This window comes from Balaenoptera borealis (genome assembly GCF_965194805.1).
Source record: "Balaenoptera borealis genome assembly, chromosome: 12".
Lineage (NCBI taxonomy): Eukaryota > Metazoa > Chordata > Mammalia > Artiodactyla > Balaenopteridae > Balaenoptera > Balaenoptera borealis.
Window position 1 is genome coordinate 45,076,556 of NC_138869.1, and position 26,002 is coordinate 45,102,557.

General features: G+C 59.9%; 2 protein-coding genes across 15 annotated transcripts in view; one reads left to right on the forward strand and one right to left on the reverse strand.

Moving 5' to 3' along the window:
- Window positions 1–23,073, reverse strand: part of NBEAL2 (neurobeachin like 2) — a 30,935-nt gene extending 7,862 nt beyond the window's left edge. For 2 of the 8 annotated variants that reach the window (XM_082347277.1, XM_082347284.1), the window contains exons 1-31: window positions 22,897–23,073; window positions 22,382–22,405; window positions 13,444–13,532; window positions 13,244–13,372; window positions 13,061–13,142; window positions 12,837–12,961; window positions 12,555–12,637; window positions 10,828–10,913; window positions 10,446–10,728; window positions 10,177–10,283; window positions 9,589–9,669; window positions 7,917–8,000; window positions 7,414–7,512; window positions 6,356–6,957; window positions 6,141–6,273; window positions 5,935–6,054; window positions 5,408–5,729; window positions 5,101–5,183; window positions 4,894–4,986; window positions 4,524–4,701; window positions 4,262–4,395; window positions 3,730–3,889; window positions 3,378–3,480; window positions 3,057–3,210; window positions 2,794–2,952; window positions 2,428–2,587; window positions 2,166–2,251; window positions 1,487–1,999; window positions 645–823; window positions 391–550; window positions 12–149 (exon numbers count right to left, since the gene is read on the reverse strand). In XM_082347277.1, the coding sequence (XP_082203403.1) occupies window positions 12–149; window positions 391–550; window positions 645–823; window positions 1,487–1,999; window positions 2,166–2,251; window positions 2,428–2,587; window positions 2,794–2,952; window positions 3,057–3,210; window positions 3,378–3,480; window positions 3,730–3,889; window positions 4,262–4,395; window positions 4,524–4,701; window positions 4,894–4,986; window positions 5,101–5,183; window positions 5,408–5,729; window positions 5,935–6,054; window positions 6,141–6,273; window positions 6,356–6,957; window positions 7,414–7,512; window positions 7,917–8,000; window positions 9,589–9,669; window positions 10,177–10,283; window positions 10,446–10,728; window positions 10,828–10,913; window positions 12,555–12,637; window positions 12,837–12,961; window positions 13,061–13,142; window positions 13,244–13,372; window positions 13,444–13,532; window positions 22,382–22,405; window positions 22,897–22,947 (4,800 nt within the window). In that variant the 5' untranslated portion in view covers window positions 22,948–23,073. Of the gene's footprint in view, window positions 1–11; window positions 150–390; window positions 551–644; window positions 824–1,486; window positions 2,000–2,165; window positions 2,252–2,427; window positions 2,588–2,793; window positions 2,953–3,056; window positions 3,211–3,377; window positions 3,481–3,729; window positions 3,890–4,261; window positions 4,396–4,523; window positions 4,702–4,893; window positions 4,987–5,100; window positions 5,184–5,407; window positions 5,730–5,934; window positions 6,055–6,140; window positions 6,274–6,355; window positions 6,958–7,413; window positions 7,513–7,916; window positions 8,062–9,588; window positions 9,670–10,176; window positions 10,284–10,445; window positions 10,729–10,827; window positions 10,914–12,554; window positions 12,638–12,836; window positions 12,962–13,060; window positions 13,143–13,243; window positions 13,373–13,443; window positions 13,533–16,208; window positions 16,464–22,381; window positions 22,406–22,896 lie in introns of those variants that run through there. The other 6 variants (XM_082347281.1, XM_082347279.1, XM_082347282.1 and 3 more) reach the window with 4 other exon arrangements.
- A 2,040-nt stretch (window positions 23,074–25,113) lies between these two features.
- CCDC12 (coiled-coil domain containing 12) overlaps window positions 25,114–26,002 on the forward strand; it is a 63,706-nt gene continuing 62,817 nt past the window's right edge. For 4 of the 7 annotated variants that reach the window (XM_082347450.1, XM_082347445.1, XM_082347444.1 and 1 more), the window contains exon 1: window positions 25,387–25,537. In XM_082347450.1, coding sequence (XP_082203576.1) covers window positions 25,427–25,537 — 111 coding nt within the window. In that variant the 5' untranslated portion in view covers window positions 25,387–25,426. Of the gene's footprint in view, window positions 25,538–26,002 lie in introns of all 7 variants that reach the window. The other 3 variants (XM_082347446.1, XM_082347447.1, XM_082347448.1) reach the window with 3 other exon arrangements.

Consider the following 26,002-nt stretch of genomic DNA (forward strand, 5'->3'; position numbering starts at 1 on the left):
CCTGTGCTCACCTGTGGGTCCTCCAGCAGAATGTAGCCAAGCACAAGGCGCAGGCCGATCTGTGCCATCTCTCGGAGATCTGCTGTGCCATTGGCCAGGTGCAGCCAGGCCCCCAGGCGATCAAGCAGGCTGCACACACCTTCAAAGAGCTGCCACACACCATATATTCCAGGCGGCCATCACCAGAGGAGGCCAAAAGCCCATGGGGCAAGAGCAAGGTAAGGTTTGGGCTGGAGGCCAGGGAGGGTGTGTACATACAGATAAACCTACGCTCACAGATACCGGGAGCTGATGCACCCATGACGGCACACGTGTACTCATCCACCTCCCAGACCAGATGCCCTCAGGTGCGTGAGAACATTGAGCACGTGCCCCTCTGAGCTGTCATACCTTCTCACTCCACAGCTCCTGGTTACCGTGGCCCTCGGCACACAGGAAGTCCTGCAGCAGGCGCAGCAGCCAAAGCGCCTGCTGGGTGAGGCTGGCTAGGACCCCAAGGGGGGCCTCTTTGATGTCGGTCAGGGCTGACTCCAGCATCATCTCCAGGAGGCTGGAGGGGGGCGAGGGACCCAGGTGTCTACCTGACCGCCTTCTTGGCCCCAGGTTTCCCCGAGGCTCTTCCCCCTCCTGAGTCACCCCCTCACCTGCGCTTGATGCAGTCTGGTGGGCGCACAAGTGTGGCCGAGGCCCCCAGCTGGGTGAGCACGGAGAAGACCTGGCCGCGCTCCCGCCAGGCAGCCTCGTCACTGCCATCCACTCCCCGCCAAGTCACCGAGAACAGCACATTGGTGAGCAGGTTACAAAGCTCCTCCTCACAGGTTTGCTGCGGACACAGTGGGTGTGTGGGGTGCAGGCTGTGGAGGGAGGCAATCACTGCCCCACTACCATCCCTGTTCAGCACGTCCACCCACCCACTAGTAGGGACAGCAGGAAGCCAAGCCTTTGACCAACAGCCGAGCCAGGCTGGTGCTAAAGGCCTAAACAGATGGTGTGGGCCTCAGCCACTGCCCGAGTTCCAGGGAGGATCCTGGGATTCCAGGACTCCTAAGGGGAGATGAGGCAGTTCACACGGTTACCTCACAGTCCTCACAGGCCTCAAGGACTGTCCTAGAATTCTCTGGAAGAATGCCATAGAATAAGCAGACGCCCATCCCCAGATCCAGAAGCATAAGGCAGGACCCTTAGAGCAATGCTGCCCACGGGCCCTGTGAAGTCCCTGCCTCACAGGCTCTCAAGGGCCTTCTGAAGCCTGGTTAGTGCCCCCAACTCTGTCTCAGCATGACTTGCCCTGTTCCAGAATACCCCCCACCCCCCAGGGAACACACCGCAGATAAAAGCTACGAGGCGGCAGCGCCAGACCCGAATGGCAGTTGTAGCCCTGATGTCAAACAGGGCAACACCTTTGGAAAAGCTACGCTGCCTGCCCTGTGTCCCAGAGGTGCCCTCCCTTGGTGCCGTACAGTGGTAGACGGTGGGCCCGCCTCACCTGAGGGTTGCTTGTATTAGAGGTGTCATCCCCACTGATGGTGGGCTCTGGCAGGCTGCCATCCTCCAGCACATTGGAGAGACTGGAGCTGTGGCGGCCCTGGGCAATAGGGAAGGACCGGGGCCCATCCAGCGGGGAAGGTGTGCCAGGCTGGCTGGCTGGAGTGAGAGTCCCACTGCCACTGCCACCGCCAGCAGTATTGCCTGAACTCACACTGGCCCGTTCCATGCCCAGCTCAAAGGGTGCAGAGAATGGGGAAAGAGCCTGGTAAAAGGCGTCAGGGTCAGGGCAGGGGACCTCTGCGGGCAGGAAGACGTCCGAAGGCTCAGGTGACTCAGTGGGTGGCTTGTGTAAGGCTGGCTCCGGGGAGGTGGGTGGCTCGGGGGTAAACGGCAGGGGACTGCCAGCTGTGACGGCTTCCAGGACAAACAGCCGGGTCAGCACATCCTGCCAGCCGGCCTGTTGGGCCAGCAGCCGCACTACGTCTGGCTGTCCGTAGATGAGGTGGAAGAGCTGCCGGGCCAGGGCACAGCAAGTGAGGGACTCATCCGACAGCCTGCCCCAGCCCCTCCTCCTGGGGCCTTTGCATGGGAGGCCTCCAGAGACCCCTTGTCACAGGCAAAGTCCTCAGGGTAGAAGCCCCTCCCAACCCCCAACAAAGCTTTCACTTCCCACTCACCTGACGACAGATGTCTAAGCGGATGCTGAGGTCAGCCTGGAGGGACAGCTGCACCACAGCCAATAGATCTGAGAGGTTCAGGCAATCTGGGAAAATGGCCAGAAAAGGCCTGAGGGACTGACCCCAGAGGGAGACTGTGCTCCTCTGCTGGCTCAGCCTTGGTCCCTTGGTACCAACACCTTCCCTATCCCCACCTGCCCTGGTTCCTGGATCCACATCACCCCTCTACCTGGCCTGCCTCTTGGCCCCAACCAGGTTGTACCTGCCCCCAGGAACAGCTTGAAGAGGCCCTGGCAGAGCTGGGGGGAAACGGCCCCCTCTGGAAGGCAGGCAACGAGACCCTGGAGGCCACACTCTCGTAGCCGGAGCCGCTGGCGGCTGCGCTCAGGTAAGCGCTCATTCTGCTGCAGTCTGCGCAGGATCTGTGTAGGGGTCGTAGAGGGTAGGGGGTCATCATCATGGGGAAAGAGTTACTGTAGGAGGGTGAGTCACCACGCAGGTGTGTGGCTCCAAGAGAGGCCTGCAAAGGCAGCTTCACCCACCAGCCTAAGGCCTTCTACACCTCTCTGGACTCAGGCGGGGGCCCCCGTGAATTAGGATGCCAGGGTCAGGAGTGAGCTGAGTGTACCTTGCAGACTCGGTCGGGCAGCAAGGGCATGGGCCTTGGCCGCACCAGCAGTGCCAGCAGCACCTCAAGGTTCCCTGGCTCCAGCAGGAAGACAGCCAAAGACTCCTGTGCTGGGGAGCCCTGCAGCAGTGCCAGCAGCAGGTCCAGCGCACCCAGCACCTGGGGATACAAAGTCTCACACTGAGCCGGCCACCCCCCAACCCTGAACGTGGTCCACACTCCACCCCTCCCCCTAGCCTCACCCTCGCCAACCTCCAGCCTACCTGGCCATCATCACCCGCAGCCGCCAGAAAGTTCAGCACCACCTGCAGGTCATCAGTGGAAGAGCTCCGCACCAGAAACTCCCGCGCCAGGCCCAGCAGTGAAGTCTGCACTGTGCGCAGGTCATCAGCCGCTAGGGGGCGCTCCCGCTGTAGGCTGGGCAGGTCCCAGCAGAAACATGCACCCAGGGCCAGGAGAACACAGGGGCATGGAGGGGAGAACAGGGCAAGAGGGAAGGTGAGCTGGGGGACTGAACAGACCTGCCCCCAAGGCCAGAAGCTGCAGTGTCAGCACCCCACCCCATCTGCCCCCACCAGCCTCACCTGTAGTGAGCGCGCAGAGCATCGAGGATGAACTGGACCCCGTACTTCTTCCGCAGCTTCTGTCTATGCTCACGGACTATGCTAGACACGTACTGGATGTGGCCTAAGTGGGAAGCGGCAGAGGGCTCAGGCTACCTGGCTGAGCCGGGTCCCTTCCATCCTCCAAGACAGCGGTCATGCCCCTGCCAGACCTCCCTGCCCACCTCCACCCCCCACCAGGAGAGGGTCATGGTCCCCTCAGACGCCTCAGGGCAGATATGTCCCCTCAGATCACCCACAGGGCTATAGCTTCTCAGAACCTCCACCAACATCCTGCCTGGCGGCATCCCCTCACCCAAGTCCCCACACCTACCCAGGCGCACAGCAAAGTCGCTAAGGGTCCAGAGGTGAAAGTTGAAGAGCAAATGCTGGTAGAGCAGGTACAGGAGGGGCCCACTGCCCTCGGCTGCCACCTGCTCCATCAGAAGCTGGGCAGACATGAGCACATTCATGTCCATGGCCCAGCTGGGGACCTGGGGGAGGGTAGAGGAGCTGGGGTGAGATATCAGGCCCTGCCCGCCCACTCTCAGGCCTCCCAGTTTCCACCCTGCCCTGCACAGGCAGATGGACACAAGCATCCTGTCTGCTCAAAACGCTTCGGTGGCTCCCTGCCACCTCTGAAGTGCAAGCTCCCAGCCTGCTGTGCAGGTGCCCTGCTGTGCTGCTACTTCCCCCAGACCCTGTTAGCCAAACCCTGCCCGGCCTTTCAAGGCCCTGCTCAAATGCCATCTCTCCCAGGAGGCCCTTCCTGACTGATGGCGTCAGGCTCCCCTTCTTGGTCCCTCCAATCAGTCCCCTTAGTCAGACAGGGCAGTCCCCTCCCCGCCTGCCCCAACAGGCCCCACCTTGCGCAGGAGGGCCCCAATGATGGCAGGCCCCTGGCACTGCACCAGGCTCTCCTGGTTCACAGCGTGGCCCTGTAGGAAGTTCCGCAGCATCAGCAGAAAGGCAGCCACTGCATTCCTCTCCATTCGCTCCTCTACCGCCACCAGGAAGGGAACAGATGTACGTCAAAGGCCTGCCAGTGGCCACAGAGACCTCAAGCAGTCCAGCCCCCCGACCATGCCAAGATCTCCTCCCCCCAGTTCAGGAACCAGGGACACTTACCTGAGGACTTGCCTAGTGGGAGAAGCAGTCCCTGGGTGGTGTTGTGGCCAGAGGTCAGTTCAGGCCCCACAAGGTCATGTGTTTCTGCTGGACCTGCCTCGGCTTCTTGGGGCTGTGTAGCCACTCGTTCCAGCAGGGGCAGCAGGGCACCCATGCCTCCCACGCAATTCACCACATCCTGCGGGTGGGGGCCACCATGAGAGGGCAGCACCCAGCCATCTCCTGCCCCACTCCATCCCAGCAGACCCTCCAGCCTGGAAATCTGGGTCTCCTCAAGACCTCCCAGGGCACAGTGCCACTCCCCAGCCCACCCTGTACACATGTGCCCATGCTCATGCTTCCTGCACACACTGCTCACGTGAGCACACACCTTCACGTCCCACGTCTCCACCCTGTGGCCTGTCAGGCGGCCATCCAGCCCGTGGCCAGGGGACAGGTCCAGGCAGATGTTGTTCTTACAGGCCTGGGGACAGGGGGTGAGCAGGCAGCAAGGTTCAGTGGAGGAGGTGGCGGGAGACAGAGGGTGGGAGGCAGGGAGAGGGAGCGGGATTAAGCCAACTGCCCACTCCCCCAATACCTGAGGTGAGTAATGGAGGAGCAGCTTGGTGCCAAGTTCATGCAGTTCACCCTCAGGCTTGAAGGGTGCTGTCTCATTGGGCCCTAGGGGGTGGGCAGGGGGGCTTCAGACCTGGCTGGGCTTCTGGCCAAACCCCACCCACAGCCTGCCTCTCCTCTGCCTGATCAGAGGACAGACCCCCCGCAGGGACACCTTCCCCCCGCCGAACCCCTCGTTTCTGGCCTGGGCACTTGTTGAGACCCAACCAGTTGGGTCCTGGGGCAACGCGGTAGGGGCTGGGGCAGGGCACGGGGACGGCGCTGCATACCCAGGGTGCACAGGACCCGCAGGGCTGCCGCCTGCAGGGCTTCATGGAAGATGGCCACAGCCCCCAGCTCGCCCTCCAGGGATGTGGGGCTGCCCCACCGAGTGTCCTGTGTGCCTGCGAGGGTGGAGCTGATGCTGCCCTCCTGCAGGGGGGCCACCAGCCCGGACCCCCAGCCAAGCCCTGTGGTGGCCGGGACTGACAGGGAGCGGGTGAGGGAGGGGTGAGTGTGAGCCAGGGCAGCGGGGACGGGTGGCACAGGCAGGCCCGTGGTGGTGGTCGTTGTGCGGTGCCCAGCAGAGCCGATACAGCAGGAGGAGAAAGGCTGCGGGGCCAGGGTTGGGGGAGTGGTCAGGTCACAGCAGAGCCTGGGGTTCCACCTGCATCCAGTTCCTCGGTGACCCCCAAGGCTGCACAGGCCCCAGAGGCTGAGGCCTGTAGGGTGGGGGAGGGGGGACACGGGGCTCCAGGCCCCACCCTGTCGAAGTGCCCCCAGCTGCCCAAGCCTCCCCAAACCCTGCCTGGCACACCTCACTAAGGGAGGGGCAGCGAAGGGGTGCCGTCTTCACCAGATGGCCGTCTTTGTAGACATGCACCAGGTTCTGGCTGAAGGGCCGGCGCCCGGGCACATGGACAATGGCCACACAGTGCTAGAACAGAAGCCACAACATCAGGTCACAGGTTGGGACGTGGTGTCCCCTCCACCTCCCTGGGCCACATGAGGACGGAGGCTCACCCAGGCAGAGTCGGCAAAGGACACTTCAGGCAAGCTCATGGTCAAGTACTCTTTCCGGGTGCACACGGCCACCACCAGGGTCCCAGCCGCCGTGAAGAAGGCTTCAAACCCTGAGCCGCTGCTGGTGAAGAAGCTGGGGGCAGGCCAAGCCAGTTATGCCCACTGGCTCTCCTGCTCACCCTGGCACCGCGCCCTGGTCCCTAGCAGTCACCCACCTGTACAGTTGCTTTCGCTGGAGCGGCCGGGTGGGGGCCGGGGCAGGTGTTACAGCCGTGGGGTGCAGACACAGCCAGGCATGGAAGGTGAAGCCAGGTCCTGGCCATCGCTGCACGGGGGGTACCATGATACCCGCCATGCTGGGCGTGAGGTCAAAGTAGCACAGGGCTCGTGCCGGGCCCCGGTGCCGGGCCATGCCTGAGAGCGCGCGGATGATGGCACCTGCGTGTCGGGCATCCCCAGCCTCAGCTCCACCCGGCCCTGAGTCCAGCCCTGGCGGGGGACGAAGCAAGCGACGCAGCTCCAAGGGCCTTAGTGACACGTGGCCCAGTGCTTGCAGCAGCGCCAGCAGCTGCTCCTGGCAGCGGGCCCCCAGGGCTACCCCCTCGCTGAGCGTCTCCAACAAGCAGCCCACCAGACCGGCCTGGACACACGTGGCACGGCTGGCAGGGCAGCTGTCACAGAGCCACCAGAGGCGCTGTGCTAGGAAGAGCCGCAGCTCAGCTGTGGGCAGTGCTGGCAGCCACCGCATTAGCACCAGCACCGGCTGCTCATTGCGGATTGGTGGTGGCGGACACGTGCTGTGGTTGCCCTCCACAGCCTGCGGGTGGAGAGAATGTGATAGTTCCCGGGCAACTGGCATGGAACAGGCCACCCTACCAACAGTGGGACTTCCTGTCTCAGTTTACTTGCCTACAGCATGGGAACACAACGTGTGCTACCCCATCCAGCTCACAGGTTGTGTTTGAGGCTCAGGAAAGCCAGAGGTGCTCAGACAACCATCGCTACCAACAATAACCCTTGGCTTTCGGTCTGGCTGGGCCTAAACCCCAACTGCCTATTCCTAGAATCATCCTGGGGCTTGCTAACATGCAGCAGCTTCTGGGCCCCATGCAGCTCAGAATCCTCACCCCAGTGACCCTGACACACAGGGTCAGGCCCCAGGTCACACACAGTCAACATGGTCCCCTAAGGTGGAGGAGAGCTCACCTTCTGTGGTAGCCCTGACTCAGTCCTGGCTGCCCTTGGGACCCTGCCCCCAAGCCCTTGCCCTCACCATGTTGAGCAGCTCTTGCAACAGTCGATGGGTGGGGGGACCGTGACTCTGCAGAACCTCTTGCAGGTGAGGGTAGCCGATGCGCTCCTTAAACACCTCCTGTGCAGGGATGCGTGGGAAAAGAGTGTGTATGTGGGCCCCAGGGCGTACTCACACCACCCCACGGGAACCCTGGAAGAGGCATCACCTTTCAGGGCCCCCTTGCCTGGCTCTGCCTCTGGGTCACAGTGCTGGCAGAGGAACAGGTCTACCTCGGAAGGCTGCAGATGGTGGTCAGCCACAAGCATCCTTCCGCCCTCCAGCTCTGAGCCAGGACAGCCAGCTCCCAGGACTCACTAATGACCATGCTCGCCCAGGGGACTGAGCCGTACCCCAGAGGGCAGGATGGTCACCTCCCCAGCTCACTTGCTCTGACAGCCATCAGCCAGGCCTGTTCTAGAGACAACTGGTCAATTTAACTCCCATCCCACACCCCGACTACAGCAGGACCGCAGCATCCTCACCTTGGCGGAGGGGGAGCCACTCATGATGCAGGTCAACACTCTGACTACGTGGACTGCAATGGCGTCTGTGTCCTGGTCCAGTACCTTGGGGTGGGGAGGGGCAGTCAGGAGAGGCAGGTGCCAGGACGTCGCAGCTGGCGGCACCCTGCAGTAAAACGGGTGCAGGGACAGGAACAGATGCCCCAAGGCAAGTAGCTGAGTTGGCTTGGGGCCCTGTGAGTGTGGCAACCCTGTCTGGGCCATATAGTGCTAGAACAGAAGCCACCAGGCCCTCTACCTTTGCCCAAACTGCCATGACCCTCACCCTGACCTTGGGGCCCTGGGAGTGTGGCAACCCTGTCTGGGCCACATAGTGCTAGAACAGAAGCCACCACGCCCTCTACCTTTGCCCAAACTGCCATGACCCTCACCCTGACCTTGGGGCCCTCTCTGAGCAGCTTGGCAAGGCCCACTCTGACAGAGAAGCCAGGGAAGAAACCAAGGCTGGGAAGGGCCTCACTGGGATACAGGGACAGATCACCAGTGAACCCTTTGGCCACAGCCCTCTGCCCTCTACTGTCCGGTGGGTTTATGGGCCCCGGTCTCCACCCATCCCCACCCAAGCTAAACACATGTGCAGGCAGGCTGGCAAGTGCCCCATCACCCATGATGATTGACAGGGGGTTGGGGAATTTAGGGACAATCAATCACAGGATGTTAGAACCAGAAGAACCTTCGAGACCTTTAAGTCCTACCCTGCCCCTTTCCCCTAGATCCAGGTGGGGATACTGAGGCTCACCCTGGCTGAACCCAACAGCCAGAGGTATGCTACTCCTTTACCCTGCCCTACCAAGGGGCTGAGAGGTCAGGAGGGCTTGGAGAGTCTGTCAGCAGGTGCCAGGCTGTATTTTGGCTCCATGGGGCCCTTGGTCCCAGCTCTGCCTGACTCCGCAAGGGACCTCAGGCGATCTTTTCCCTCCTCCAGGCCTCAGTTTCCTCATCTGTAAAAAGCAGGGGTCTCACTGGCCTTGCCTGCTTTGTAGATGAATGGACATGCAGGTTCTCAGAAAACAGCCAAGTGCAATAGACACACAGGGCTGCTTCATGAGGACAAAGCCAGGGCGGGGCTCTGGAGGTGGGGGCCCAGTTGTTGAGCCACCAGAGAGAGGGTGCCCCATGCAGAGCCCCTGACACCCCGCAGCCTCCTACAGCCCCCATGCAAGGTGAGGCAGGGAGCACGTCATGAGGGCATGAGAGGATAGGGAACTCCCAGTGACCTGCTTAAGGCAGGTGCAAGGATCCAAGCAAAGAAGTGGCCCCATGTGGGGGACCTCTTTCTCTGTGAGTGACCACAGCCAAATCCCTGAGTATCTGGCCTCTTGTTTCCCCTTCTGTGCAATGGGGGTGGGGTGGTTGAGTATCGAAGGTTCCTTCCAGGTTGGCATAGCCAAACCCCAGCTCCCAAGACTAATACAAGCCAGGGAACAGATCACAACTGCGCCATTTCCTAGGATTGGGATTTGGAAGGTAGGTGAGACAGCATGGGGGACCCAGCCCCGTCGCTAGGCTATACCAGGCCTGGCATGTATCTGCTCGTTCCCCCTGCACAGTGCAGAAAGGCTCAAAGAGGGAGCGCCGGGGGGTGGGTGCCCAGGGACGTGGGTGCCTGAGCTGGTCAGCCCCAGGGTGGTACCTTCTGGACATCGGGCTCGGTCAGTAACCAGGTAGCCAGGTCACTGTCCCCCTCAGGGGGCGCCCGGGCCTGCAGGTACAGCTGTCGGGGGGGAGGCACAAAGTGGAGGAGGCAGAGGAGAGAGAAGATGGGGGAAGGGTGGGATTAGAGCAGGACCTGGAGCAGTTGCCAGGGCTCCACCCCATAGGGAAGGATGCGCCCTGAGCCCCAGGCCGAGCGCCCCACCAGGCACTAGGGAAGAGGAGGGGAGCTGAGCCACCCATACCCTGCCCAGAGGGACAGAGCCGGGGGCAGATAAGTGGGCAGGGATAGGCACTGCATCCAAAACAGCTGAGCCTTCCTCCTGCCCCTACGTCTGGGGTTGGGGAAAAGGGAAACAAGGGGCCAGGGCAGCTCCCGTCCTTCTACAACACCCTCTTCACGTGGGGTCCAGAGCCATCCTGAGCCCCAGGCCCTCCCACTGAAGTGCAAGCCATCGTGCAAGCCATCCCACCAGCCCAAGTTTGCTCATCAGCAGCTCGGCATCCACACGTGGTGCCCCCAGCCTCTGGGGTCCAGGCCCCCCACCCCGGCCTGGGCCCCGCCCACCTTGCTGTTCTGGATGAGGCGAATAAGGTGTTCAAAGCAATTGTTGCTGAGGAAGGTGGCCTGCAGCACTGGCCGGTCCTCACATGCCAGCATCATGGGGATGGCGTCTGTGGAGAGGTCAAGGATCAGCCCTGCCCAAGCCTGTCTCAGCAGCGCCTCTGGTCAGCCTTAAACCTTCTTCCCATGCTGCCCAGGCTAGCGTTTCCATCATCACTAGGGCCTTCCCTTGCTAGTGCCACCTCCCCAAGAGCCCAAGAGGCTATACCCACCGAGCATGCTGACCCGTAGGGTGATGAGGGCCTCTTCGGGGTCCAGGCTTGGCCCGGCCGGCCAGTCGGCATTAAGGACATGGAAGTAGCCCTCAAGCAGGGCTCGGAGCTCTGGCCCCCGGGGGGGTGTGCGGCTGGCGTGCAGGACGTGTACCGCACCCACCAGTGCCTCCAGTGCCAGCGGCACTAGGCGGGGGTCCTGGGCTGGCCCGTGGCCCCAGCCCCGCACCACGTTCAGCAGGCCCTGAACAGTGCCAGCGCTCACAGCCTTCTGCCCGTTCTCCTGCAGGTGTGGGCAGAGACGGGCAATGGGCAAAGGGCTCACCCAGCAGAGAGACCCTGAGACAGCCACCCTCGGGCTCCCAGGCTCCTCCCAGCCTACCTTCCCTCCTGCAAGGACAGCACCAAAGAGGTGGATGAGACGCAGCAGGAGCACAGGAGGCAAGTGATCCGCATCCTGCAGGCTCTCTGGATGGGGGTGGGGAGCAAGACAATGTCACAAAGCTTACAGGGCTGGGGGTCCAGGGGACCACACAAGAGGTGGGTGCCCTGGGGTGGCAGTGGGGGGCTGGGTCAAGGAACAGGGCTGGGAGGCCCAATCTGAGGGAGAAGACCAGGTTCTGTGCTGGGAGTCTAAAATGTCATGACTCTATGCTAGGAGGTCTGAGGAGGACACAGCCCTTCATTGGGGAGCTTGTAGGGGGTATGGCCCTGCCCTGAGAGCCTAGCCAGCTCCCTGGAACCTTAAGCCCCAAAATGAGGACCCCAGGGTGAGCACCCCCCATGCACTTCCCCATGGCAACCCAGGGTTTAGTTTCTTAGATGCAAGTCTCCTGGTCCCTCTGCCCTGTGATGGTTGGAGCATCCCGTGACCGGCTCTGGGGACCCTGCCATATCTACCATACAGATGCTCCACACACCATCCCCCTACACCCCCACTGGGGACTTCTAGGGGCTTTCACAGCGTCATATCTGGGAGGCCCACCTGGCCCTGCTCCAGTAAAGCTGGACAGGATGCCAGGACACGAACTGAAACCCAGAGAGCAGAAAGAACCAGCCCTGGGTCACATGAGTGTGTGGGCGTTGGAGGGGGGGAATGCAGAGCTGCCTTGATATCAGTGGGATGCGGTGGGGGGCCTCCCGTGGGACAGGGCTTTCAAGGTGAGGCCTGATAATGCAGTTGGCCTGGGAAGGGAAAGGAAACAGTATGGGCAAAGACCAAAGGTGGGATAACTAGTTGGATTCTAGGAATGAGAGGACAGGACCATTGCTGGAGAGCGGAGAGCAGAGAGCAAACAGGGCTGGAAAGGAAGGCTGTGGAGAGGATTGGATTCTGAGGGTGTCAGGCCCCCACTGAGGAATTTACAGTAGGGGAAACAAAATCCAGTGTGTTTTAAGAAGAGTACTCAGGCTGTGGGAGAACAGAGGCAGGGAGCTTCCCAGGGGCATCTTCCCTCTTGGAGCTGTTGCTCCCGTTCCAAACCCAGGCCCGCAGCTCCCTGGTGCATCCCAGAAACACTGAGATATTTCCTAGGCCACCACCTTCCCAAACCTGGCCTGTCCCTGTCCAGACAGCATCCTGCCATGAGCCCATCTGAAATCCTGTCCAGTGTCCTCCAATGAGAGGAGAGAGGACACTCAGGAGCAGAAGGTGCCCAGGGAGAACAGGTGGCCAGAGATGTTCTGGGGGGTCAGCTTCCCTGGGAGTATGGGAGCAGGAAGGGGAGACACCTAATGTAGACACTGTCTTGTGGAGGAGAGGAGACTGGGTGGAGCTACAGGGACAAAGAGACTGGACCAGGGAGTTTTAAGATGGTCCAGATCAGAGTGGGGTACAAGCAATGGGGGGGGTCCCAAGAGACAGGAGAGAAGGGGGAAGGGAAATCGACTCCCCCCGAAAAGAAATTACTCATTTTGTGCAGACATGCCCTTCCTCTCCTCTCTGCCCCTAAACTCCTACTTGCCTTTGGAAGCCCACTCAAATTCCCATGGTTCTCCCAGCCCTGAGTGCAGCCACAAGTGGGTCCTATCCTGCATATGCAATGGGGAACCAAAGGACGGGGCTCATGTTTGGGGGCGGGGCCAGGCAGGCCAGGGGTGGGGCCTGACCTCGGAAGAAGGTGCTGAATCCACAGGGCAAAGCCGCAGGAGGGAACTTGTACTTGCTCTTCTCCTTGGAGCTGATGACTTCCCTGGCAGGTGGGGACAGGGTGGGCAGGGGCCGAGGTGAGGCCAGTACTTCACTCCTCCTGCGTCATCCTCCCCATAGCAGCCTGCACACCGGCCCCTCCCACCTCCGCACCTTAGCCAGTGCGGCCACCCCCATCCTGTGGCCACCCCCATCCTGTCCCGGGCCTCCTCTGGGTCCTCTGCCTGCGGGCCGCCTCTCACCCACTGTGCTGGCGCCGCCAGGTCTGGTAGGGGTCGAAGAGGCCCTCACAGAGGAGCAGGGCATGCAGGGCTACGTTTTCCAGCTGGGACTCACGGCCCTTCTCCGGTGGTGGGGGTTCTTTCAGCTGTAGGCATGAAGAGAGGGTGAAGGGGGGTTAGCTGGGCCGTGGCTACCACCTGTCAACCCCCAGGGGTGGCCAACCCCTACCACCTGCCAACCTCACCTTGGCCACCAAGCGGGTCAGCAATGCCAGCACCCGGGGCACCAGCACCTGGCCCCAGCCTGCCTCTACATTCTCCGGGTTCCTGGGAAGTGAATGATGGGAGAGGTCCCGGTGACAAGCCAGCCCCCACCCCGGCCCAGAAGTGCACATTCTCTCACCGTGGAGAAGACAACAGGGACCCACCTGCAGAGGATGACGAAGAGCTTGAGCAGCAGCAGGACTTGCTCCAGGTCCCCCTCGTCTAGCTGCTCGGCCAGCACGTGCAGCGCATCCCGAGGTAGCAGCGGCACCTCCGCACCTGCCTCCTCCGGCCTGCAGGGAGCGGGGTCACTAGGTGCCGAGCACCCCTCAGTCTCCCACCCTCCATGTAGCTCCAGCCTCACCTGCGTGGCTCCAGAGAGGACAGTGAGATGCTCTTCTCGAAGGTACCCACAAAGGCCTTCAGCCACTGCTGCAGATAGCCCAGGTCCTTCTGCAGGCAAAGGAGTTCGGGGGAACAGTGGTGGGGGCAGAAGGGGCGCAGTGGACAGGGGAGGGACAAGGGGATGTGGACAGAGGTGGAAAGTGAATGGGGGTACACAGAGATTGAAGGCAGAGCAGTGGGGGTGGAGAAAGGGAGGGATGGGTGGGGGAGGAGGACAGGAAGTGGAAGGTCAGCATCAGAGGACTGCCTTACATATTGACCACTCTCTCAGGGCCCCCATCTGCTTTTCTCAGCCTCCCAGTCTCCTCTCCCACTTCCTGAACCCCTGGGGACCCAGGCAAGCCTGACACAGGCAGGGGAGGGACTTAAGTGTATACATGCCTAGGGCATGGCTGTGGCCCACAGGGGTGCTGGGGCTAAAGGTCTCCCACTCACCAGCCTCCCTGAACCCAAAGCTACGGGCTGGGCTCTCGCCTGCCACCTTCTCCCAACTCAGCAGCCACCACCCCCAGGAAACCTTCCTTGACTGTATATCCCAGGCTGCATGTGCACCATCGACCAAGCAGACCCACGCACACACACATCCCCCACCTGTACAGGCAAAATGCCCTGCCTCACCCTGGGAACCTCCGCCCACACCCTGGCTGGTTACCTGGACCCCAGGCCCCAGAGCTGGTTCCATGGGTAAGAGGGACTGCGGCTGAGCCCAAGTTTGGGCGCCACTAGCCAGGGAAACTTTGGTGTGAACGGGAAACGTCCCCTCCCACCCTGGCCCCCGGGGCAGGAAGCGCAAAGTCACGGTGGGGGAAGGGGGCCGCTTCCTCCCGGCAGACCGCAGGGATGTGGGAGGGCCTGGGGCACCCAGGGCCCAGCAAGAGAAGCTGTGAAGGACCCAGCCTAGCACCGGGGGTGGGGCCTGCAGCACAGAGGGGTGGGGGTCACATTGCCCTGGGTGGAGCTTGTGGACAGAAACTAGTTCTACAGGCAAGACGTCCAGGAGAACTCCGGGATAGGAGTCAGGGCAAGCCTATCCAGGGACAGGTTGTGGTCCCTGCTACTATAGTGCCCTTCATTCAAGGCACCCACAGCTCCCTGACCTGGGTCTAAGGCCTCAGGCCCAGGCAATGATGTTGAAGGACTCATCCATACCTCTGCCCCACCCTCCTCCCGCGTCCAGGCTCCCCATCTGGCCCTGCTGGTCTCTTTGCTCCAGGGACACAGGTAAGCCCTGGACTAGCCCTAATCTGTTCTAACCTCTAAGCCCCTCCCAAGGCATGGAGTGGGTGGTGGCCTGGACCTGAGCTCCTCCTTCCATCCCTCCTCCTTCTCTCCTTCCACACCAGCCCTATCTGGAGCACCCACCCTAACCAGCAGGGCCCAGAAGGCAATTTTCTTTCCCAGGGGCAGGGGGGAAGGACAGGTACCATACTGAACATGTAGGGGCAAGGGACACATCACAGACAACACCCTGAGACTGCTCCCCAGGTGCCACGGACCTCACATCAAGGACCTCCAGAACTACCTTTGCATGGACGGCTAATTTTTTGCCACCTGTGGGCCCCAGACCACAGGGCCAGGGCTGAATGGGCCCCAGGGAAGGGGCCTGACCCCAGCAGACTGGGCCAGGCCCCCAAAAAACCTAGACAAAGCAGCCCTCCACCCTGTGGTTGGACACCTTCCTTGTACATTTTGTCACAGGGCCAAGGCCCAGGCAATTCAGAGAGGGGCTGGGGCCACCAAGGTGCAGGCCCACACCACTGTGACGTTTTGCCTGTCAGTTACCTTTGGCGACCTCTCCACCCTCTGCCGCTGGCAGCCTCCCTGCTCACCTACCTCTGTCTATACCTCTCCTCTCCACAAACCAGCAAGGACACCAACATGCCCAACCCTGAAAACACCAGAGCAGGCCAGGGCTCTTAGACCATTTCTTTTGAACTCTTCCCACTGCAAATGGGAAAACGGGGGGCCCCAGAGGGGATGCCTCATCCACTAGCAAGTTGCAGCTGAACCTTTGTTCTAGGCCAGGATCACTCATGGTGGCTAGAGCCACTCAGCCCAAGCTGACCACATGACCCACGACCCTGCCTCAACGACCCCACACATCCCTCCTTACCTTCAAAATTGTCCCAATACCATCCTCCCTTCTTCTAGCCCCAAACCACCCCCAGTCAAGCCACAGTCTCTCCCACCCAAAACCTGAGTCCTTCTTGCCCACTGCAGCTCTGCTGAGCACCTGTAAGCCCACATTTGACCATGTCCTCCCTCCCTGACCCAAAGATAAAAGGCTTAATTGCTAAGCCAGGCATTCTGGGCCCCTAGTCCAACCAGGGACTGCTTCTCCAGCCTCTCTGCCCTTCCACATCTGTGATTCACATTCTCCTGTGCAGGCCTCTGATCTCCCCATGCCCCACTGCCATCTGAGACTTGGGCTTTTGGTACTTAAGCAGGAAACTCCCACCCTCCTCATGGCCATCACCTGGATCGGCCCTCCCAGACCTGACGGGCCCCTCAAACTCTGCACACCCCTGCTTTTCTGTCCCTAGAACCACACCCTCAGCCTGTCCAGTCCTGCAAACTTCCAGCAGGTCCAGGCTGGGCTGGGTTCAGGTCTGAGGCAATCAAGGCAGCAGCCTTTGTGGGTTCTGGAGGGGCAGGAGGGGTCTCTAAAGCACAGTAGTAGGCAGGGGTAGGGGTAACTGCCGGTCTTGACTCTGGGGGTCTCACCTCTTCTCCCCGGGAAGCCTCGGCCTGGCTCTGACCTGGGCCCGGTGGCTTGAGGCTGCAGTGCTGGGGCGTGAGGGAGTCCCTCCAGGCACCGGGGCTGGGAGACAGGGCAGAGCAGGGACCTCGAGCATGGAGGCAGTGCTGCATGCCGAAGGCTCCAGAGCCGGCGAGAGGTGGCTGGGCTGCTCAGGATCCCCACGCTCCTCTCAGAGCTCTGCCTCGCTGGCTCCTCCTTCCCTTTCCAGCTCTGAACAGGAACATCGGTGGGCCAGCCCAGTCCCCACCCCAACCCGACAGGCCAGGGTCCCAACCCTGCCCCTCCCATGAAGGCAGGTCAGGAGCAGTCACACTCCTCCCAGGGCCTTGCAGCAGGGGAGAAAGCTGTGGGTATGGGGATCTCAGAGTCACCCCTGTAGGGACCCCAGTCTATGCCCAACCAGCCCTGAGGACACTCAGTGCTGGAGGAGGGGAGCTCCCACGGGTTGGTTAGGTCCTGGGTGAGCATGGAACTGCCACTTCCTCAGAACTCTGAGGTAACCCGGGAGGGCTGAGGGCAGGCGGCTGAGGCGTGGATGGGTGGGTGGGACTGTCTTTCAGAGGGACAGGGACCACTGAGCTCCTGACTCGGTGCTGCCTGAGACCTGCGTGCCTTACCCCGAGCCTGTAATCAGGCCTGGCTTGCCCTGTGTCTCAGGGACCAGATCTTGCTCCGAATCCCCCATCCCCAAAGTTCCTTAAACAGTACCCAGCGCCCCCAGTACCCGTCAGTTACCACTACTGTCTGAGCAGCCGGTCAGCCACCCTGCCACAGGCCCAGGGCACATCCACAGCCTCCCCCCGACATCCGAAGCCCCCCCACGGGTAGTGCCCACCTCATCTCCAGCCTCACATGCCATATTCACTGGCCGCCCCACTGGATATTACTCACTGTCCCCACCGCCACAAGTCTGCATGTGCTTTGCTCTCCGTGTTTCCTCTGCTTAAATGTACCTCCATCAGAGCCAGCACCTTCCCCAAGAGGCAGCCCTGTCTGGTACTTCAGAGGCCGGGGATGCCAAATTGAATGTGGTTGAGGGCAAGGGTTCTGGAGTCCAGACCTGATTCTTACACTTGGTAGCTTACTAAATATTAATCTCTCAAAAGGGAACCGTCGTACATTGTCGGTGGGAATGTAAATTGGTACGCCCACTATGGAGAACAGTATGGAGGTTCCTTAAAAAACTAAAAATAGAGCTACCATGTGGTCCAGCAATCCCACTCCTGGACGTATATCCGGAAAAAACCATACTTTGAAAAGATACATGCACCCCAATGTTCATGTATCATGAACAGCACTATTTACAATAGCCAAGACATGGAAGCAACCTAAATGTCCATCAACAGATGAATGCATAAAGATGTGGTACATATACACAGTGGAATATTACTCAGCCATAAAAAGAATGAAATAATGCCATTTGCGGCAACATCGATGGACCTAGAGATGATCATACTAAGTCAGAGAACAACAAATACCATATGTTATCACTTATATGTGGAATCTAAAAATGATACAAATGAACTTATTTACAAAACAGAAACAGACTCACAGATTTAGAAAACAAATTTATGGTTACCAAAGGGGAAAGGTGCGGGGGAGGGATAAATTAGGACATTGGGATTAACATATACACGCTACTGGGGCTTCCCTGGTGGTGCAGTGGTTGAGAATCCGCCTGCCAATGCAGGGGACACGGGTTCGAGCCCTGGTCTGGGAAGATCCCACATGCCGCGGAGCGACTGGGCCCGTGAGCCACAACTACTGAGCCTGCGTGTCTGGAGCCTGTGCTCCGCAACAAGAGAGGCCGTGACAGTGAGAGGCCCACGCACAGCGATGAAGAGTGGCCCCTGCTTGCCACAACTAGAGAAAGCCCTCGCACAGAAACAAAGACCCAACACAGCCATAAATAAATAAATAAATAAATAAATTTATAAGAAAAACAACAACAACAAAAAAAAACATATACACGCTACTATATATAAAATAGATAATCAATAAGGACCTACTGTATAGCACAGGGAACTCTACTCAATACTCTGTAATAATCTATATGAGAAAACAATCTGAAAAAGAATAGATATATGTATAACTAAATCACTGCTGTACAACTGAAACTAACACAAATTGTAAATCAACTACATTCTGATATAAAATAAAAACAAAAAAAACAAAACAAACGATTAATCTCTCTGTTTCAGCTGCCTCTTTAAAACCATCTCTTTGCTTAACAGGTAAAGGCTCTCCAACCACACCCACCAGCATGTGGTAAGGTGAATGGGAGCTCCACTCCCATATTCAGGGGCTCTGCCTTCCCAAGCCCTTGGCATTCCAGGGCAACACTCATCTTCTCCCCACCCACCTCCATGAGTGACAGATGAGTGGCAGACCTTGGTTCACTGGCAGAGCCAAGGTCCCATGGGCCACTCCCCAGCTGGCTGTCCCAGGCAGGTGGAATGGGAGGATCTTCATGGACCCCAGGTTAGCGCTAGAAGTAGGGTAGGGAGAAAAGACTGAAGCTCCATAGTGGTGACTCTTCCCAGTCAGAGCTGCCTAGGTGGTAGTGAGCACCCCATCTCCTGGAACAGGCAAGCAGAAATGGGATAGGGTGGGGTGGGGCCTGACCAGGATGACCTCCTTCATGTGTGGGGGTCTCCCCACTCAGCATTAGGAGGGGGATGGCAACGTCAAGCTGAAGGTGGCTTTTGGCTACACCAGGACGACTGGAGGTCAGACTTGGAGGGCCTCGGGCCAAGGAACGAAGCAGGAAGATGGGGACTTTGCCAGAGGCAAGGACAACTGAGGCTAGTGGTCCAAGTGCCTAGGTGGCTGGGCCAGTCTCTCCCCCTTACCTGGGGAGGGGGTCTTGAAAGGCATGGACCTTCTGGTCTCCATAACATCCCTCAGGTTTTAACCTTCCCCTTGTCCTATCACTTTGGAAAACAGGAATTTCCTTTCAGGGTCCCCATAGTAACTGACCTGTTTCCACGGTGACCCCACACTTCCACATCAGCTCCCCAGTTGCCATAAAAACTCCAGGGCTTACCAGCCCCTCCCCCAACCCTGGACTCTGTGCTACTCTCCCCATCACCTCAGTCCCTCCGTCTTCAGTTGCCTCAGTAATAAAGGCAGGTAGGAGGAAGCCCTGGTTGCCCCTTTAAGGTATGGAAGAGGGTTGGGGGGGGGTCAAGCACCAAGGAGGTCCTTTTTTCCCATTTCAAGATGGTAAACTGAGGCACAGGAAGAAATATGACCCAGCTAAGGTCTCGGAGGGAGCAGAGGGCCTGACTAGGTTTCCATGAGGCAGTAGAGCTCATCAGTCAGGGGTGAGGGACCAGGGAGGGGCGGGCAGAGCAAGGTCAGCTCAGGCTCTGACCCGACCTTCCTGGAACCCTGAGTCCTCAATGGCATAAGCAGAGAGTTCAGCCTAGGCTCCCCACCTGTACCCTGAATGTTTGTCCTGTCCTGACTTTGGGGACCCTAAGTGCCCCTCAGCTTTCATGCTCCCCAATGCTCCCTTTCACTGGAGGGCTACTGAGCAACACTACTGCTCCGGCCTGAAAGAGGGCCACTCATCTGCATAGTTTGCATAACCTTTACAGGCCACCCAACTGCTAGCCTACTGGGTGCTGCCCCAGTCCCCTTATCCTCTCCCCCACCTCCTAAGCCCTCACTGGGGAAGCCCTGCTGGGTTGAGTCCTCTGGATGTGCCCCCACCCATCCAACGAACTTGCCTCTCATAGTTCCCACTGCCGTGTGCTTGCTCCTCCTGTTCCTGTGCGCTCAGCCCTCCAGGCCCAAACGCAGTCCTCTGGTAAGACATCCCTGATCAGTCACCCAGACATCCAGCTAATACCCAAGGAGCACCTACTAAATGTGAGGCGTGGGGAAACCGCAGAGTAGCAAGCACAATGAGGGTTCAAGTGGGGACACGCCTGGGCTGAGGTCCAGCTTGGGCTGCGGGAACAGGCGGGGAAGGCCTCCTCAGACAGGAGGGAGAAGGCTCCAGGCAGAGGAAACAGCTTGTGCCGTCCCATGGTGCAGGCCCACCTGAGTCTTCCCGCCCACTGGACTAGACCTTTCCTGGGTAAAGGAACACAGGATGGAGGCTGGGCCAGAGCTCTGCCAGACTCCGCCCCAAACCTGTCCGACGACCTTGGTACGACCCTGCCTTGGTTTCCCCACTAAGGCTCTGAGGGGCTCAGACTGAGTGATGTCCAGGGTGCACTCTGGCCCTCCTTCCTCCTTCAGTAGCCACCCACAGCCCCCTCGCCCACTCGTGGCCCCAAGAGGTAGGGGGTGAGCAGGCCTGAACCTGGGGTCTGTGAGGGGAAAGGAAGGGCAGAAACAGGGGCGCTCCCAGGGCAGGCCTAGACCCACAACTGGGGAAACAGGTTTGCCAGCTGATGTCAGCTCTCACTGTTGAAGGGAGGGGCGAAAGTATTGGGGGAGCTTACTGGCTGGGTAGCTGGCCATTTCAGGGGCCTCTTAATACCCTCTCTCAGTTCGACCCCTTTACCTTATCTTCCCCTCTCCCCCAAGCACACACACAATAGGTCCCTGGCAGGGCTCAAAGTAGCACAGCCACCACTCCCTGGGAGCTCAGTACAGAGGGTGGAGACCACGTTCCGGGAGCAGAGGCAGGACCAAGCCGGCAGGAAGGCAGTGCTGGGAGGCTGGCTGGAGCTTCCTCTCCCCCAGGAAACCTGGCCCCTCCCGGCTCCTGGGTTCACACTCATATCCTGGATTTGTTTGCCTGGCCCCGGGCTGTACCCTGCCTGCCCAGGCTTCTAAGGCTACAACCAGCTAGCCTGTGCTCCACACCTGCCCTGTGAGGTGAGGAGCTGGAAGGGGAGAAGGGACTCAGCACAGATGAATGCTAAACACCTGTGAGGGACTGACCACTTGCAGAGCTCAGCTAGAAGGGGCAGCAGGAGGTAACCACGTCGGAGGTACAATCCTGGGAAACTGCCAAGACACCCTTCCCCAGCAGCATGCCACCCAGCCTGAAGACCCACCATTAACAACCCTCCGACTCGTCACCTCGTTCAAGCCCCCCGTCGCCTGATCACAGGTGAAGAAACTGAAGACCAAGAACCTGCCCACGACCACGGAGACAATCAGAAGCTTGATTAACATCCCTCAGACTCATCACCTTGTTCAAGCACCCCTTTGCCTGGTCACAGCTGAAGAAACTGAAAACCAAGAACCTGCCCATGACCATGGGGGCAATCAGAAGCATGAGGGCCAGGGGCAGGTTTCCTCCCAAATCTTTTGCTCCTTCACAAGGACCAACCTTTGGAGATGGAGACAGAGAAGCTGGGGTGAGGGGATCCAGTGGGGCAGGGAAGCAGGGAACTTCTCTGGCCTGGACCAGCCATACTGGCTATCCCTCTGCACAGTCCAGGCCACCCGAGGCCAGGACTGTGCCAAATTTACAGATATGGAAGCAGAGGCTCAGGGGTGTAAAGAGCATGCCCTGGGTCACACCAAAGACAGACTCTACTCCATGCACTGCCTCTTGCCGGGTGCCTGGACTTCGCACCACCGAAGTGGGCTAAAGAAGCTATGGCCCTTATGGCCTGGACTCCTGATCCCTGGGGCCCAAGTCCTGGCCTGCAGTCCTGGGAGACAGTTGGCTAGCCTCTTCAGAGGGCCGGCTGATTTGAGCATGAACTTCCCCCTAGTGACGAGATCAGGGGCACACAATAGTGCATTGTGCCCAAGGCACACCTGAGCCAGGAGTATGATGCCAGGCAGGTGCAGGGAGGAAGGCTGGTGCTGGGTGAAGGGGAGGGGGGTCGTTACCCTGGGTTCTCTCCTTGCTGTGAATACAGAAGGAGAGTGGGGGCCTGTATGTGCGAGACACAGTTTGGGGTACACCTGGGTCAGAGTTGCTCCCTTCATCTTCTGAGGCCACTTGAGGTAGTCTCTGAGGAAGGACGGGGAGCTCAGGAGAAAATGGCCTCCCTCCATCCCTTTCAAACATCCCTCCCATCTCACCCGCATTCCCCATTTTCATCCCCAGCATCCAAGGCGAATCTTTTCTTTGGGCTGGACACCCCCCTCCCCCGTAATCCACACCCTGCCCCCCGGGGGTTGGGGTGGGGCCACCTGGGGTCAAGGAGGAGCTCACCACCGGCAGTTCGCCGCAGGGTATCTGAGGAGTTGACTCAAGTCAGACCGAAGTAGAGACGCCTCCCTTGCATGCCTGAAGCCCCCCAGCCCACTCAGACCCGTAGGCCATGACCACCCAACTGGGCTGCGCCCACAGGAAGGGCAAGCCTAGATGCAAAGTAAGGCTCTCGCCCCTTCCGACCCGGCCAGCCTTTTTTTTTTTTCCCGGGCCTCAGTATCCCCATCTGTAAAAGGGGTAAGTGCCCTGTCTTGGTCCAGGCCCCTCTCCTCAGGGACAACCGAGGCTGCACTGTCCCCACCCAAGAGGCTCCTGTGAGGTGCGCGCCCGCGAGGGCCGACCCCCAGCTATAAGTGCCAGAGGCACCAGCCGGCCGGGGGCGCACACGTGCGTGCGGAGCCCGAGCACGCCCGGCGCGTGCGTATACACGGCCCAGGTGGCGCCGGGCGCAGGTGCAGCAGACGCTGGGCGCGCGGAGCTGTGGGCACGGCGGGCGCGGGGCAGGGCGGGCTCACCTGCGCGTAGTAGAGTAGCCACAACTCGTAGAGCCGCTCCGAGGCGGCCATGGCCCGACCAGGCTCCGACCCTGCTGCACGCCACCTGCCGCCGCCGCCGCCGCCTCCTCCGCGCCGCCCGCCGGTTGCCCTCGGCCAGGCCCATGGGCGGAGGGCGTCACTCCAGGGCGGAGCGGCGCGGTACTACTGAGGGAAGTAGTACTGGCCGCCGTGGCGCTCCTCCTCCTCCCGGTCGGCCGCCGCCCGGCTTCCTGCGCTTCTGTAGCCGCCACCGCCGCCCCGCCTATCCCGGGACCGTGCAAAGGGCGGGGAGCCCGACAGAAGGAGGAGCCTGAGGTCAGGGCGGCACCGGAGGGCGCCCAGCAGCCCCGCCCCCCGCAATCCGCTCCCTCCGGAAAGGCCAATCTGAGCCACCCGGACTAGGGTCGGGGTCAGGGATTCCAGATTCGCCCTACGTCTAGATCTAACCGGGACGCAGCCCACCTGGCTGGAATGGCCACCATTCGTGGAAGGGACAGGCTCGCGGGATTGGGGGAAGGGGCTGCGGGTTGCGTGCAGATGGGCAGGGTCCTTCAATATCTAACGAGGACAACAACGGTGACGACCACTTGTAGAGTTTACCACGTGCCAGGAGTTGGTATAAACGCTTATGGGGAGACCGAAGTGTCACTTTTTTAATCCTGTTGTTAGTGGAGCAGGACAGTGTGGCAGGAGGGCGGGGCGGGGCGGGGGCGGGAGGGGGAAAACAGCAAGACAAGCCTGAAATAACTCTGGGGAAGCAGTTCCCTCCATCTGTTGGGCAGATCCCTGGAAGATTTAGGTACTCCTCGCCTCGCCTGGATCCCCTCCTCCAGGAAGCCTGCCTAGATACTCCAAATGGAGGCACCCTCCACTCCAGGGCTCAGCACTTGATTCACATTTTTTTTCTTTAACTTCAAGAGGTTAAAGGCTAAAGGGTACCTCATGCTTCTGTTTAACAGGCAGAGAAACTGGGGCCCAAATGGGCCAAATGAGGACCAACTGGGCAGTATGGACAGGGACAGAGGCCTGACTTTCCAGAACCACTGCCACCATCAACCCTGGGCCTCTTCCCCCACCTCCCCCTACCCGCCCTGGGAGGTGAGGAGGGCCCATGATGTTGGGCAGGGGTGAGGCCCTTTGTTGGGGCTGAGGGGAAAGTTTGTGGGACCCAGAGAGTTACCATCAATTGGAGGAATTGACCAGCCTGGCGCCCCCTAGACCTTGGGTGGCCAAGAAGAGACAGACTCTGTCCTCATACCCATCCTGTTCTGTCCTCCTGGCTTCTTGGGCATCTCCTCCACTCTGGCCTTTTCTTCTGCCCCATCCATCCTACTTCTGACATTTCCTGAACACTTATTACATGCATATTGGGTACTACCTGCATACCAGGCCCCAGCAGGGCACCCCACCCGATGCAGGGCAGAAGGCACCAAAAGGCCCAAGTTACAGAGGTCATGAGGGTCGTTTGTGGGGGCCATCTGGACAGGGGTCGGTGGCACTGGGGGTCTCTGAAGGGAACTGGGAAGCAAGGAGTGGGTGTCCACCTGCTGTCAGCGTGGGAAGGGAGGCGGCAAGCAGGGAACAGCTTTGCTGAGAGACAAGTCACTCTCCCCAGGTGGGAGGAGGTGTGGCTCTGGGGACCTGGATAGGCTGTCAGAAGATACTGACTTCAGCCAAAGTGGTCTCTCAGTTGTCAGGGCATGCTAATTAACTTGGGAAGGGGTACCCTGGCAGCTCCTGCTGGGAAGCAGTGCACCTATTGGCGGAGGCCAAACCAACTCTCAGCTTAGTTCTCAGGAACTAAGCTCAGGGTGGTCCCTTAGGGCCCACTGGGCCCAAGTTGGGGTTTGCTCTTCTCCAGGTTAGGTAGTCTGACCCTGGGTACTTTGCCACCCCGGGGGGGGGGGCGGGGGGTTGGAGGTGGGAGGGGATCATCCATGAACCCAGAGGAAAATGGCCATTCAGCCAAGCCCTGCTCTGCTTAGGTTTTGTCTGAGCTGAGAGTGGACAGAGAAGGGCCCAGAGGCCCATGAACAAGTGCATCCAGGAAGCCACTGATAGCTTAAGAGGAAAGGAGAGGCAGACCTCTTAGGCTGGGGTCGGAGTAGAGAGTGAGGGAAGGCTTCTTGAAGGCATTCGAGTCTTTAAGAATCAGGACAAGTGGACAAAGATGGGGCAGCGCATTCCAAGTGCCCAGCATGGTTGGCGCTTAGGTAAAACCAGAGCGATTGACGCGCTCTATCCTCCTTCACTCAGGTCTGGTTCCTCTTGCCGCTTTTTCCCTGATTGGCATTGGACGAATCGAGCCTTAGAGCCTTCTCTGCCGACCCCCGACAAGCTAGATGTTTTGTGGGGGAGGAAGAGGGCGGGTCCTCCTGTAGCAACTCAGCATTGGTTGGCTTTCAGGACTTCCTGCTCTCCCATTCTCGTCCCTGGATTGGCCGTGAGGGGTTCGTCTAACACCTTGGGCCTGCGCGCTGCGGGACAAGAGAAGAGTGGGGGCGGGGGGATGTCTGCGGGCAAGATGGCGGCTGCTGCGGCCGGTGTGGGCCGGTTAGAGGAAGAGGCGCTGCGGCGAAAGGAACGGCTGAAGGCCCTACGGGAGAAAACCGGGCGCAAGGTGAGGAATGCAGAGTGAGGGCCGTGGCTGAGGTACCCAGCGTTTGGATCCGGGATCGGGGCGAGAGGGCAGGGGACTACTGGGAAAAGGCAACTGCCGGGGACGCGCATGCGCGCTGCTGGAGCATGCGCACGGCGTCGGCGCCAGCCGAAGTCTGGGTCTGCGGGAGCGGTACTATGCTTCTGCTAGTGCTGTCGCGCGTGCGTTGGTATGGTAGGGCAGTGGTCGACGCGCCGTAGGCCCTTTGGCTCCTGTCCGGTGTTTCCCGTGTGGATTTACAGGGCCAGTTTTAGTTTCATATGCTCGTTGGTTTAGGCGTGATTTGTTCGTGTCTGAGCACGCTGAATCTTTCGTTTTCCCGTGACCAGCCGGCCTCCCATCGTGGTGAAATTCCGCAAGTCTGGCAGACTCTCCCCTGTGTGCCAGAGCGCCTTGGGCAGGGCAGTACGGGACTGCTCTGGGCGC